This window comes from Canis aureus, chromosome 2 (genome assembly GCF_053574225.1).
Source record: "Canis aureus isolate CA01 chromosome 2, VMU_Caureus_v.1.0, whole genome shotgun sequence".
In the NCBI taxonomy this organism is placed as follows: Eukaryota; Metazoa; Chordata; class Mammalia; order Carnivora; family Canidae; genus Canis; species Canis aureus.
Window position 1 is genome coordinate 54,610,652 of NC_135612.1, and position 15,516 is coordinate 54,626,167.

Below are 15,516 nucleotides of genomic sequence, written 5' to 3' on the forward strand. Positions count from 1 at the left end.
TATTGCCTACTGAAGGATACATATTCATAACAGTGGTTCTACCTGGGGAAAAACTGGGTCTCTGGGACACAGACTTTTTTCCCCACCATATACCCTACCATAGCCTCTAAGTAACAGGTTCATGTATTATCTATTTCTTTTTATTTTTTTAAAGATTTATTTATTTATTTATGATAGACATAGAGAGAGAGAGGCAGAGACACAGGAGGAGGGAGAAGCAGACTCCATGCCCGGAGCCCGACGTGGGACTCGATCCTGGGACTCCAGGATTGCGCCCTGGGCCAGAGGCAGGCGCCAAACCGCTGAGCCACCCAGGGATCTTTTTAATGATTAAGAAAAAAAAGTTTTAATTAAAAAACTAAAATCTGGGCAGCCCTGGTGGCGCAGCAGTTTAGCGCCGCCTGCAGCCCAGGTCGTGATCCTGGAGACCCTGAATCGAGTCCCACGTCGGGCTCTCTGCATGGAGCCTACTTCTCCCTCTGCCTATGTCTCTGCCTCTCTCTCTCTCTCTGTCCCTATGAATAAATAAATAAAATCTTTAAAAAAAAAAAAAAAAACACTAAAATCTGCCTTAAAAATATTTTTGTGAGGGCAGCCCGGGTGGCTCAGGGGTTTAGTGCCTCCTTCGGTCCAGGGTGTGATCCCAGAGACCCAGGATCAAGTCCCACATCCGGCTCCCTGCATGAAGCCTGCTTCTCCCTCCTCTTGTGTCTCTGCCTCTATCTCTCTGTGTCTATCATGAATAAATAATCTTTTTTTTTAATAAATAAATCTTTAAAAAAAACCTTGAGAATCCTCACACACACACACACCATATTTATTTATTTATTTATTTATTTATTTATTTATTTATTTTTAAATATTTTATTTATTTATTCATAGAGACACACAGAGAGAGAGGCAGAGACACAGGCAGAGGAAGAAGCAGGCTCCATGCCAGGAGCCTGATGTGGTAACTCGGTCCCGGGACCCCAGGATCGGGCCCTGGACCAAAGGCAGGTGCTAAACCGCTGATCCACCCAGGGATCCCCGATTCTCAAGTTTTTAAAGAAAAATCCTCAAAGTCCTGCATTGGTTCCCCGCAGGGAGCCTGCTTCTCCTTCTGCCTATGTCTCTGCCCCTCTCTCTGTGTCTCTCATGAATAAATAAAATCTTTTAAAAAAGAAGGGACACCTGGGTGGCTCAGGGCATAATCCCTGAGTCCCCCATGAAGTCCCACATCAGGCTCCCTGCATGACAGTCTGCTTCTCCCTCTGCCTATGTCTCTGCCTTTCTCTCTGTGTGCCTCTCATGAATAAATAAAAACCTTAAAAAGTAAATAAATAAATTTAAAAAAAAAGAGTTGTGCAAACTAATAACATAACAGTTATGTTTTCAGAGCAGAAAAACATTTTGTTACAATAGTCCTGTAAGTAGTAAGTAAATTTTGTTTCCTTTTAGCTGTTCTAAAGGTCATGATTGGCATGTTATCTGTAATGAAATGACTGGCTATACTGTAAGGCTTTTCATATTTAAATTATTTTTATATCATTTTTCTATCTATGATAAAAGCTTTTTCCTCCTTTTCAGCTTTCCTTTTCTAATTTCGCCTCATCCCCTCCTTTTTTATTTCAGTTCCTTCTGCTTTAGCTTTTAGGAACACTAATTAATCCTATTCAAGAAAATATTTTGTTTTTTTATGTGGCCGATTAATGATCCCTAGAAGCAGGTGAATACTTTGTACCTTAAGGATAAATATCCATCACAATAACAGTATTTTCCTTCTACTAAGAAGTCTCACAGTTTTGCCTAAAGCCAACATCCTCTCAGTCCCCAAACATCTGCCCCAACAGAAGCCAAGCCCTGGGCTGGCTGGCAGCTGCCTCTCCAAGGCTCCTTCTGCTTTTCGTTATGATTTCCAATGAGTCAACAGGAAGGTATTCTGAGTAAAGAAGAAATAGAGGCCTTTAGACAGGAGTTTCCTCCACCCACAACACCAAAAAATATAGTTCTTGCCAAACGATCCAAGGCAATTTCCAATCCAATTTGCCACTCCTGTCTGCATGAGGTCATTATTTTAAAAACAAGCAATTGGGAAGAAGAAATGTCTTTCTAAGCTGAATCAAAAGCAGATATCAGGTTATAAACAAGAAAATTAACTGGGAACTCTCTGGCCTCCCCAGAGAGACCATATTTAACTATATAACCTCTATCGCATCCATTTCCACTTCCAGGGAAACAGTCTTAGCGAGTGGGAGTTCAGTCAAAAAAGTTAAACATACACATTTATCACAGACCAGAATCATGTTTCTAGACACATATAAAAATCACTTAACTTAGATTTTATTATATTTTTTCTTAAAGATTTTATTTTTTTAGGTAATCTCTACATGCAACATGGGCTGAAACCCACAACCCTGAGATCAAGCATCGCATGCTCCACTGACTGAGCCAGCCAGGTGCCCCTATGTTTACTATATTTCTTGTAAGCATGAACAAATCTTTCACCAATCAACAAACATTTAGCAGTTATTTAGTTATGTCCATCCTTATCTTTAGCTCTGCACTGAATAAAAAAAGTATAAGGCAGAGTCCAACACTCTAGTTAGACATAAAGATATGAGACAAAACAAGACAAGACATGAGACAAATCAGAGAATTGTCCTTATACAGTCAGAATGGCAGGCTAGAGATGAAGTGGTACGCAGGCACTGACATTACCTCACCCATCAGAGCTAGGCAATTAGTATCTCTAGGAACTAGCTGACTTAAACGGTGGTCTTAAATGTTGCCCCTTCACTGTCTATAGAGGTTGACAGCAGTAGTGTCCTGGTGTCACACAGAGCTGGGCTCAAACTCCACAGATGGTTACAGGACTGTCAGACAAGTGATACTAATTTATTTGTTTCCCTTTTTATTAATTTTTTTTAATTTTTATTTATTTATGATAGTCACAGAGAGAGAGAGAGAGGCAAAGACACAGGCAGAGGGAGAAGCAGGCTCCATGCACCGGGAGCCTGACGTGGGATTCGATCCCGCATCTCCAGGATCGCGCCCTGGGCCAAAGGCAGGCGCCAAACCGCTGCGCCACCCAGGGATCCCTGTTTCCCTTTTTAAAATAAAAATAATGCCTATCTCAAAGCAATGTTGTATGTGAAGTACATCATCATTCTGCTTAATTACCGGTAGTTACTGTTGCTGTATTTTTAGAAGCAGTAGTACTGCAGTGGCAAACTGACCTGGTAGGTACTTGCCAAACTAGAAATCTGGATCTACCACTTACTAGATGGGCAAAGTCAGACTCTTGAAGCTTTGCTTTCTTTTCTGTTAAATGTAGATAAGAATAAGCACCTCATGGAGCTTCAAGAATAGCTGCTGAGACAATGCAAAGTGCTTATTAGCACAGTGCCTAGCATATAATAAGTGCTCAATAAGCGGTACTGAGGATGACAATAAAGAGGCGGAGGAGGACAATGATCTTGGGGCAGACAGAAATATTTTCTATTACAATCTCCTTGCAAATTGCAGGGTTGGGTTTTGAGGTTTGGGGGTTTTTCTTTACTTTCAGCTGTTGTAAAAGTATCTGAAGTAATGAGATTTCTGTAATAAAATGCCTTATTGAAAAAAAGCAATTCTTCCCAACATAGAATTAGAAGAAAAAAAATTTAGACAACATTCAAGCTTAAGCAAGTAAACTTTTTCTTCAAAATAAAACATTAGGGCAGCCCAGGTGGCTCAGTGGTTTAGCGCCGCCTTCAGCCCAGGGTGTGATCCTGGAGTCCCAGGATCGAGTCCCACGTTGGGCTCCCTGCATGGAGCCTGCTTCTCCCTCTGCCTGTGTCTCTGCCTCTCTCTCTCTCTCCCTCCCTCACTCTCTCTCTCCCTCTCTCTCCTGTGTCTCTCATGAATAAATAAAATCTTAAAAAAAAAAAAAAAAAAACATTAACCAGATCTTTTACTTATATATTTAAGATGTTTGAGTCACACACTGTCAATGCACAGGGATCAATCAGAATATCAAGAGCTCCCCTAGAAGAAAAATCAAGCAGCAGAGTCCTGATTCGATCAGGTAGGCAACAGAACCTCTACAGTCAAGTGGCACTTCACTCAGTTTGCTCAAAGATATGGTCTCTAGGTAACCAAGTCCCAAATTTTAAACAAACAACCCCAGTCAGATGAATCACTTCCGGATGGTCTCACTTTGCCTACCAGCACTTTCTTACACAAATACTTCCTGTGAAGGAGTTTATTTAGCAACCTCAGTTGGAAACAACCAGGAGTCTGTCAAACACCACATGGCTTAAAAATGTTCAAAATAGGTCCTGCCATCAATAGATATCCCCAAATTGCTAAACTTCAAAGCAGACGAAATTATGCAGAAATCAGACACAGGTCACCATGCAAATCCAAAAAATTAAATGCCCAGAACATGCCAACTTAGGCTCTCAAATATATTTTTACTATTTTCTCATAGGGAACATTAAACATATATAAACACAACTGTTACTCTGACCTCTAAGACCAGAAGAAATACATGCCAAATTCAGTCAAACAAACAGCACACTTAGCCCAATTAGACTTTCCCAACCTTGAGTGGTAGACAATCCATACTCAGCTAGCCAGTTAACACTGGTTTCCCAAGGTCACACCCACCCCAAGACTTAGTGAAAATAAGACTTAGGGAACTGGTAAAGTATTTAACCCAACTCTTGGCTTCAAGCTCCTTTTTTCCGCCTGAAAAGAATGCTTTATGTGTCACACTATTCTTCATGAACTAATTAGAGACCATTTTGGGGCGCCTGGGTGACTCGGTCTGTTGAGCGCCTGTGTTTGGCTCAGGTCATGATCCCGGGGTCCTGGGATCAAGCTCTGCATTGGGCTCCCTGCTCATCAGGGGAGTCTGTTTCACTCTCTCCCTCTCCCTGCTCATGATCTCTCTCACTTGCTCTCTCTCAAATAAATAAATAAAATATTTTAAAAAAAGCAATTGAATAATAATAATTATTATTTATTATAATTGAAAAATAATAATAGTAATTAGAGACCATTTCATCCAGTAACAAGAACAGAGAAGGAAAAGCAGTTAACGGTCCAAAATGAAAACTGCAATAGGACAAAGCAACTATCATTAACAGAACCAGGAAAAAAAAGAAAAATCAAGACGTTAGTAAATCAGAAGACAAATGTGAGATGCATATCTAGAATGCTGATTTAACATAAACATTAACATACAGATTAACCTACCAACAGGTACCCAGGACAGAACCAATAAATCAGAACCAATTATTAAAGGTTTAATAACTTCCTAGAGCTAAAACAAAAAAGATAATATAAGTCAAGAGTCTCTACATTACAGGCAAAATTACTAAGCCAACATCAGCTCTCATATGTAACTTGAGGAAACTTTAAGAAACAAGAATTTCACAAGTTTCAAATCACGAAAAATTGTTAAAAAAAAAAAGTTACTTATCATGGAGCTAAAATCAGGTTAACTTCGGATATTTCTAAGTACAAGAAAATGAAGTTCTACACATTTTCTCAGGAAAAACGAAATATAGGGGCATCTGGGTGGCTCACTGGGTACTCTGAGGTGTCCAACTCTTGGTTTCAGCTTGGGTTGTGGGATCGAGCCCCAGGGCAGGCTGCATGCTCAGTTCAGAGTCTGCTTGGGATTCTCTCTCCCTCTGTACCCCCACGAAATAAATAAATAAAATCTTTAAAAAAGAAAAATGAAATATATAGTTTACCATAAAAAAAATAAAGAGTCTAGAAACAGAACTATACATACTTTAGTATTTGACAAAGTATGTATCAATTGCTAGTAGCTAGTAAAAAGATTGGGGGGCGGGATTTTAATTTTTTATTTATTTATTTGAGAAGGAAAAGAAGCAGCAGACTCCTTGCTGAGCAGGGAGCCTGATGCAGGGCTCAATCCCAGGCCCTGAGATCATGACCTGAGCTGAAGGCAAATATTAAACTGAATGAGCCTCAGGTACCCTAAGACTGTTTTTAAATGACAGAATAATTCAGAAACATCATAAGATTTTTAAATTAAAATCTAGATTTCAAAAAAAGGTTGAATCATTAAATCAAAGAAAAGCCAACAATATAAAACTTCACATTTTAGCAAGGCTTTAGAGAAATTAAACTATCTAAGTTTTGAATTAGTAGAAGAAATTACAAAAAAAAAAAAAAAAAGATTTAACACCTAAACTGCACAAAATTTAAAACTTCTCTACAGGGGCACCTCTGGCTGGCTCAGTCAGTGGAGCATGTGACTCTTGATCTCAGGGTTCTAGGTTTGAGTCCCACAAGGGGTATGGAAATTACTTAAAATCTTCAAAATAAATTAAAATAGGGATGCCTGGGTGGCTCAGATGGTTAAACATCTGCCTTCAGCTGAGGTCACAATCTCAAAGTCCTGGGATCAAGTCCCACACTGTGCTCCCAGCTCAGCAGGCAGTCTGCTTCTCCCTCTCTCTCTCCCTCCCCCTCTGCTTGTGCTCTTTCTCTCTCAAATGAATCAATAAAATAAAAACCAAAAAAAAAAAAAAAAAAAAAACTAAAGTAATAAAACTTTTGTACAGTGAAAAAACAAAATGGAAAAACAAAGGAAAATATTGGTAGTAAATATAACAGAAGACTGGCATCCATATTAAAAGAGAAAGCTCATGAAAGTTAACACCATGACCCTACTAGACAAATGTCATCAATAATTTACATAATAAAATAAAATTGATAAACAAATATGTGGGGAAAATGTTTAAACTATCCAGCAATCAAAGCAACATAATTTTAAACTGGAATTAGCCAAATAATGGATATTATATAACCACTGAAAATAGTAATTAAGACAATATAGCAATTAAAAAACCTAAATTCGTGAATGCAACTATCTAAAAATTATATAGATAGTTTTTTCTTCTACTTAAGCCCTTCCTTTTTTTTTTTTTATTATAAAATTCAGGATCATTGTAAAAAAAGTGTTTTAAATATACCAAAGGGCACTAAAATAAAAAGGAAAAATCTTCTCACACCCTCCACCCCTACTCCACCCCCTAGAGGTATCCTCTATTTCTGTCATTTCCTTCCAAACAAACCTTAAGTCTGAAGTGAAAAACTAGGGCTACTGTCCTTTAAGACCTTGAAAGTGCCCAGATAATTCTCCAGAAACATGTATTAATGCCAGATAATTCTCCAGAAACATGTATTAATCATCTTCATATTAAATTTATTTTTGCCCCAGGGACCAGGATAAATAATACATCTACTGAGTGCCTACCATGCATGTAATCCTCCCAGCACCTCCATTAAGATGCAGGGTATCTCCATTCTGCAAAGTACACATTTAGGCTCACTCCCTCAGGTTAAACAACTTGCAAAAAGCAGAATCAGAACTCACCCCTGCCAAAACTGAAAGTCCTCATTCTCTTAACTTCGCATATCTCAACGGTCAAGGTTTTTGTTTTTGTTTTTGTTTTTTAAGATTTTATTTATTTATTCATTAGAGTCACAGAGAGACACAGGCAGAGACAGGGAGAGGGAGAAGCAGCCTCCCTGTGGGGAGCCCAATGTGGGACTTGATCCCAGAACCCCAGGATCACAACCTGAGCCAAAGGCAGATGCTCAACCACTGAGCCACCCAGGTGCCCAACGGTCAAGGATTTTAAAATGTTTTGTTCAGACTTTTAAATATCTGTTTCATTTCATTATAAATATTATGAGATTATAGCCGTATGACTTTTCTTAGTACTAATGATAGCTGACTGCCTAATATATACCAGATTATTCCCCACATTTTTTTTTAAAGATTTATTTATTTTGAGAGAGAGAGACAGAGACTGAGGAGAGGGCAGTGGGGGGACAGAAAGAGAGAGAGAGAAGCAGACTCCCCACTGAGCAGGGAGCCCAATGCAGGACTTGATCCCAGGACCCTGGGATCACGACCTGAGCAGAAGGCAGATGCTTCACAGACTGAGCAACTCAGGCGCCACTCCACATTTTTTTTTTTAAAGATTTTATTTATTCATTCATGAGAGACCTAGAAAGAGAGGCAGAGACACAGGCAGAGGGAGAAGCAGGCTCCTTGCAAGGAGCCCGATGTGGGACTCAATCCCAGGAATCTGAGATCTGCCCTGAGCCAAAGGCAAACACTCAACCACTGAGCCACCCAGGCGTCCCTCTCCACACTTTTTTAACTCTAACTTCTGCTAAAGGTCTCAGATTCACCACAGGGTGAAAGGCAGCAAAACATTTTTCTGGCCACACTAGGAACTAATCCTCCTATTTGTAACATTACAACCACGTGCAAAAGCACTCTTAGTTTGAACAATTTTAACAAACACACTTTTAAATGCAATCAACTTCTTACCACTGAGTCTATCCAAGGCAGATGCACCAAAGTAAGTTTCAGAGAATAGAGTTTTTTTGGTCTGTGTCATCATTTGAAGAGTTAAGACCAAATCCCATTATAGGGGAAAGGAAAGAAAAGGAATGGGAAATATCAGAGAGGGTGACAGAACATGAGACTCCTAACTCTGGGAAACGAACAAGGGGTAGTGGAAGGGGAAGTGGGTGAGGGGATGGGGTCACTGAGTGACAGGCACTGAGGGTGGGGGGGCACTTGATGGGAAGAGCACTGTGTGTTATGCTATATGTTGGCAAATCGAACTCCAATAAAAAAAAAAATACAAAAAAAAAAAAAGACTAAATCCCACCCATTTCACTTTGATAATTATGAATACATGAATGCACCCAGCTTGTGGGTCAAACGTGTCATTAAGTAGCTACATCTATGTGGCCCCCTTATTCACACAGGGTCTCATGAGTCAAATTAGTTTTTTCATCTATTAAAGAAGAGCATAGGTCAACCTCCTAAAAATAAAGTGACATTCCTCCTTTTGAGAATTCTAGAAAGCTGGTGGGCAAGCTGTTCTTCCGAGCCACATCACCTACCCATTTTTTATTTTCTTGCCTAATCTTAAATGTCTTTAACTTGTTTTCATGATCACAGTGTGCCAGCCTGGATATATCGATGTTACTGAAATCTTGATCCCATGAAGAGAAGAGATCTAAAAAGCCCATCCTGTTCAATGCCAACAACAAAGACATAGGCACAAAAGAAAATTTGTTCTCAAGAACAGATTTCTGTCCAAGATACTCTTACAATTCCCCTAAATTACAGAAGGAAGAATGCCTCTATCTAGTGCTGTTCTTATTAACGAGGCATCGTCTCTGACAGTCTGACACCAACCAGAGCCCCTACTTTCCCTTCTATGTGGGGGTAGGCCCTGCCCCTTCAGGTGGGGTATGGACACAGTAAGAGGAAGGTGGCCCATGATAGCAAGCCTCTGAAAGAAGTAAATGCTTAATCATCAAACTTAAAGACTGCTGGGATTACGCTTCTGACTGTGACCTTTAACCTAACCGAATTTTCTCCTGGCTCAGCTCAGACATTCTCCTCACCTGCAGACTGCCTGCTCAGCCCAGACTGATGTGTTCTCTTCTTGGGCTGTTCACGTGAACAGCCTGACCTTTCTATTACTTCCTCCTGACCAAAACTCAAGCACCTACTGTACCTCACATATTTAAATTTCACCTCCCTCAACTAAGTGAAAATGCTATTCATCTCTACTATACAACTGCTCCTTAGCCGAAACAAACGGAAAGCACAATCAGAACAGGCAAAAAGATTTAAAAAAAAAAAAAAACACATTTAAGGTCCTTGATCTGAGGATCCCTGGGTGGCTCAGTGGTTTAGCGCCTGCCTTCAGCCCGGGACATAATCCTGGAGTCCCAGGATTGAGTCACACATCGGGTTCCCTGCATGGAGCCTGCTTCTCCCTCTGCCTGTGTCTCTGCCTCTCTCTCTCTCTTTCTGTGTCTCTCATGAATAAATACATAAAATCTTTAAAATAAAGTCCTTGGTCTGCTCTGCAGCCCTCAGCAAAAAGCCCTGAATCCTCAGATGATATTTTATGATATTTTATTATTTCCCTATTAAAGCTACTCTCCAAAAAACAGGGAAAAACAGAATCTCTATATTTTCTTTTTTCCAACCACTCCTGGCGCACACTTTTGTGGAATCACTCCTAAATTTTCCCACTTAGCCTTTGAGGGGAACACAAACCCACAGCCCTAATACACTCTCATTTCTCTGCAAACACCCTTACACTCACGGTCTCCACACACTCATATTCACACTCTCTACACAATCTCCTCTCTTCCCACGAAAGAGCTCTCTTACAGGTACAGGAGAAAATAGAGCGCCCTAGGATACACAATGGAGCCACTGTGCTCTAAGGGGGAGCTTTCAGTGGGAGGAGTATCAGTATTATAAATAGAACTAAAGAGGGAAACCTTTTCTCCCTTGGATCTCTCTGATCTTTCTTCCTGGACCTGGAAGGGGTATAAATTCCAGACCCTGGGGCTCCTCTGACTTGGGAGGGGTGGAGGTTGTGAAGGAAACAGGGGGCCAATCCAAAAAGGCAAACTTGGCTCTGGCTAGAGGGGAATGTGGGGCTCCAGCCGCATATGAGGTAGAGCCCAGCTCACCAGCGTAGGAAACAACTGGAGCTGAAGCCTCAGCTAATACAGAAGGGCATGTGATTTGTCTGTGGTTTACCTCAAACACTTCTTATGGGTGGCAGCAGCCACTTCAGTATATGTGCTGCCGAAGCAAGCACGGCAGCAGCCACTTCAGATGGCCGGTAGGGATCTCAGTCTTTTCTCTGCAGGACATCCTCAGGCTTCTTCCTAGCCCCCTCTGGTAGTAAAATCTAAATACATGCCTCCAAAGTTGATCTTCCAATCAAAGCTTTAAACAACAACCACCACCATCACTGCATCCTGTGATTGCCTCCATAAAATAAACCATGCACATTTCCACGATGCCAGGCCAATAGGGCAATATGCCACTATTATACCCTCCCTTATAACCCAAAGCATAAAAAATAAAGACTAGCACAAATGTCTGACTGCCTCAGTTACTGCCTAAGTATGCAAAAGCATCCAACTGAAAAAAAAAAAAAAAAAAAGGCCAGGCGATCATGGATGTTAAAGGAAACGGGCTACTTTTCTATTCTGGGAAAAACACCTGACAGAAAAGAACATGCCCCAGAGTAGATGGAAATGAAGTGCCTTGCTCCTACAGCACTCGAAGAAGGAAATGTGACTGACAGAAATCCCCATTCTAGTCAGGCTAGAGGCTGAGCTTTTTAAATCTTGCTTCTCAACTACATCAGAACCACTGGAAGCATAAAACAGACAGACATAAATAGACCACTGGACCTTCCAGCCCAGGACTACTGAACCAGAATCTCTGTGCTAAGGCCCCAGATGTCTATATTTTCAAGTTCCCCGGGTGATCTAATGCACACACTGGGTTAAGAACCACTGTAAGAATGGATTTAAAACAAAAAACTATCGCTCAACCAAGAAAACTACAAGTAGACCACACAAATTCAGGCTTCCATTTCCTCATTTCCTACCTGAAATGAAACGGTTAAAGCAGAGGAGTAGTTGAACTACGTTAGTGGTAGCAAGGGAGTGGCAGCCAAGAAACCCTCTGTTAAAAGGGAATTTTACTGTGGAAACCCAAGATTAAAACAAAAGTAGAACTGCTTCACAAGGAGGAAGGGAGTTGGGGTTCTTCCCTCTCAGCCCCAGGTCACCTCAACAGAGACACCAAAGGCTTCACAGAGCACAAGATGGTCTCTCAGATACAGCTGCAGCTTTCAGACCATTTGACCTTCTAAAACAAGATCTAGATCTAGTCCACAGTTTAAGCAACAAAGGACCGAATAGTCCCCCCCACACCCCCATGAGTCCCTTACAAACTCCGTATGAGAAACATCCCCTTTTCTAATTACATATTTACTTCCTGCTGTCTAACCTTCTATTTAGAAAAACAAGTGTTATTACCATTCTCCCCCACCTAAATCACCACTAATTCAACCACCCCCCACCCCCCACTCCCGTCTAAAGGAAGAGCTTTAAAGCTCAGAAAAGCAGCCTGGATTTAAGACACCCAATGCATACTAGAGGTAGCCCCAGAGACAGAAGAAGGAAAATGGGACCAGGGAGGAGCACAAAAGGGACTCCAACTGTGTCTTTGGAGAGGAAAAGGAAAAGAGTTGAAGACTAAGACTTGTAACTTCAGGAATATGAGGACATTTGTTGTATTGTTCTCTGGACTTTCCTAGAGCCTTTTTTAAGATTTTCAGAATTAACCAAAGCAAACAAAAATACTCATGTTTATCAGAACCATTTGAAACATCCTTGAATTTCATTAGACTTCGTTCACAAATACCTTTCATTAACCCATACTGGCCTTTTCCACCAAAGCTCACACACAGGAAACAGGATCTGTAATTACAGCTATCTGCCCTGGGGTCTTGCAAAGGAACACAGGCAACAAAACAGAAGAAATGAACCACAGATAGCAAATTGACACTCTAGGAATAAGACTATGAGGTCTTGGGGCATTTGGAAAAGGAAAACTGCCCTTATACATTCACTTCACAAGGAATGTGTAGAATGCTGGCTTTGGTAAACTTTGAGCATTGCCAAATGGATGGGCCCATTCCCAGATGGCTACCAAGAGGGAAATGAATCCAATTCGTATGTAAATCAAAAGCAGTGGAGAATTAGCGAAACATTAAGACCAAGAACTTCAAACTTCAAAAATGCTATTTCTGGGGTACCTGGCTGACTTAGTCAAAAAACATGTGACTCTTGAGCCCCAAGATGGGTGTGGATCTCATTAAAAAAAAGGGGGGGGGCTTGAAAAAATAACAAAACTGTTATTTCTCCCCTACAGCTGGTAGTGCCCAAAACAAGCATCGTAAGCAAGAAACCAAACAACACAAATCTAGAAATTTTTCAGAATACTTAAGTGCCCATCAGAGAGTTTCACAATAAACCACCATCAAGGCTACTTGCTCCCATGAATAAAAATACCCTACCTATACTTAGTCCTTCAAACTACCAGCCTCCTACCTTCACACCTGCAACAGATTCAAAGAGATCTTTATCTGTATTCACACTCTAACAGCTCCCTCCTTCCAGCCCACCAATCTTTACCTCTTTGCTTCTTCCAAATGACAAAGGTACTCATAAGCCACATTCTGACGTCTCCTCTCATCCATCTCCTCTGCGGTGAGTCTCTCATTATCCAGGACAGCTAAAACATGAAAGAAAGAATGCAAACACAAAAATTTGTAACCCTTCTGAGTGATAAAAGAATGCCACAGCATCAAATTCCAGTTAGTCACCTAGAGAGGCAGGGTAACCTGTGGACGTGTGGACAGCCAGATGCACAACAATGGGGTTCCTAAACAGGAACTATGGGGTTTCAACTACATTTGTTCTACCTTTTTCTTAAGGATAATATAAACATGTACTAAATTTTATTGTACCCTGAAAAATACTGAGTTGAGATTTTGGCCCAAATGTGTTCTGGTCTGCCAGGCTCTCTCTATATATGGAGCTGATCAGGTTTACCCTTTGTTTCTTATAAGTTTTTTTTCTTTTTTAATTGATGAGAGACAGAGAGAAGGGGAGACATCAGGCTCCCTGTGGGGAGCTTGCTATGGGACCTGATCCCAGGACCCCAGGATCACGACCTGAGCCAAGGGCAGATGTTCAACCACAGAGCCATCCAGGGGCCCCATGTTTTCCCTTTTTTATTAATAACCAAAGCCAGCAGTCATTGAGAACTAAGTGGCAGTAACTGTGCGGTGAAGCATTTTACTTGCATCCTCTCCCTGAAGCCCCACAACAATCCTGTGATTATCACACCCATTTTACAGATGAGGAAACAGCCCCGGGTGATCTGAACTCCACCACTATTAAGTCCTCAGACCTGGATTCAAATCCAAGCAGTCTGTCTCAGTCTGTCCCCTTCATGGGCACCCAGGGGTATGGCAGGAACTCCTCATTCCTTGGGATGGCATTCAAGGCCTTTCCCAGTTTGGCTGCCCTCTCCCTTGCCCCTCCTCCTCCCACTACGCCCTTCTACTCTTCAGTACCTTAATTCTTGCTCTTTCCTCAAGTTACCTCTCCGACCCCACCCTGCCCAGTCAAACTTTACCTCCTTCAAGGCTCCGTTGAAACGTGGCTGTGTTCTCATTGGCTCCCCCCAACCCCTCCTCCTCACCCACCCTACTGCTTCTGCCTGGCTGGCTCAGCAGCTTTTCTCTTTATTACACCTTACTATCATTAGGTCGTACACCTGTCTCTCCCTCTCTCTGATTAAAACGTTCTTGGAAGGCAGGGCCCAGTCTTACTCATTTTTAATTTCACAAAGTGACACAGCACCGCACACATAACTGTTGAGTGAAATGATCCTAAACACGGGCCATTATCCCCAGGATATAAAACGAAAACGGAATTCAGGATTCCCAGGGACTCTCCTTGGGCCCCGGGTAGAGCTCTCCCGCCTGCAGTTCAATGACGTCCCATGGACAGCTACAGAAAATGAGGTTCGGAAAATGAGGAAGTCCTAGGGTTTGGGGTTAGGTTTTTCTTTTCTTTTTTTTTTTTTTCTTGTTTTTTTGTTTTTTGTTTTAATTTTTGCAATCTTGAGGAGGGAACTAAGCCCGAGAGCCTAAGTGGCCCACCCGGGGCCGCCGCTCTCCGCTGCCCTGCGGCGGGCGGGTCCGCACCCCCGGGGCCGCGCCGCCTCCTCGCCGCCTCCTCGCTAAGCGCGAGCTGAGCCCGGGTCTCCGGGACACGCCCTGCCTCGGCCTCCTGCCACCTCACCCGAGGCCGCCCCCCCCAGCCCCAAATCTCGGCGGCGCCGGGAAGCGGGAGGCATGGGTGGGGCCCCCGGGTCGCGGCGCCCGGGCCCTGGCGAGGAGGCCGCCTGCGTCGTCGCCGCCGCCGCCTCGGAGACCCGGCTGGGCGCCCCGCCGCCCGCCACCTCCCCCGCCGCCCGCCGCCCGCCGCCCGCCGCCCGGCCAGGCCGGCTCTTCCGGGTCCGCGCGGCCCGCAGCCACCCCGCCGGCCCGCGCCCCCGGGAGGACGGCTCCCCGGAGGCAGCGAGCCCGACCCCGAAGCCCCGGCGCCGCAGAGCCCCCGCACTCACAGCCATAGTGCGGTCGGGCCACGCCCAGCCCGTCAACCTCGTCCGCGGCGGACATGGCGGCCGAGCCCGGGTCTCTGTGAGGAAGCGGCGAGACCTTGAAGGCGCGGACGGCGGCAGCTGCAGCTCCTGCAGAGTGCGCGGGCTGCCAGCTCCCGAGGCCCCGCCCCCGCGACCCCACCCGCGGGCCCCGCCCTGCCGCGCCGCCCGGAGCCGGAGTGGAGGGGGCGGGGCCCCGGTCGGCCACGCCCCCGGTCCGGCCCCCGCGGAGCCACGCCCTCAGGAGGCGGAAGGAAGGGGGCGGGGCCCGCCGGCCCGGGAGCCCCCGGTCCTCTGCGCTCGGCCGGGAAGACCGCCTCCGCCCTGGAGCCCAGCCCTGCCGGCCGCGCCCCAGCGGCAAGTCTGGGGCCGAAAATAAGCGGCGTGTGCCTAAACCAGAGAGGAGGTTGCAC

At 43.7% G+C, this 15,516-nt stretch overlaps 1 protein-coding gene across 1 annotated transcript in view; it reads right to left on the bottom strand.

Moving 5' to 3' along the window:
* Positions 1-15,226, bottom strand: part of IQGAP1 (IQ motif containing GTPase activating protein 1) — a 109,026-nt gene extending 93,800 nt beyond the window's left edge. The window contains exons 1-2 of the mRNA XM_077873087.1: positions 15,068-15,226; positions 13,063-13,162 (exon numbers count right to left, since the gene is read on the bottom strand). Of these exons, the coding sequence (XP_077729213.1) occupies positions 13,063-13,162; positions 15,068-15,122 (155 nt within the window). The 5' untranslated portion in view covers positions 15,123-15,226. The remainder of the gene's footprint in view (positions 1-13,062; positions 13,163-15,067) is intronic.
* Between the last annotated feature and the right edge of the window lie 290 nt (positions 15,227-15,516).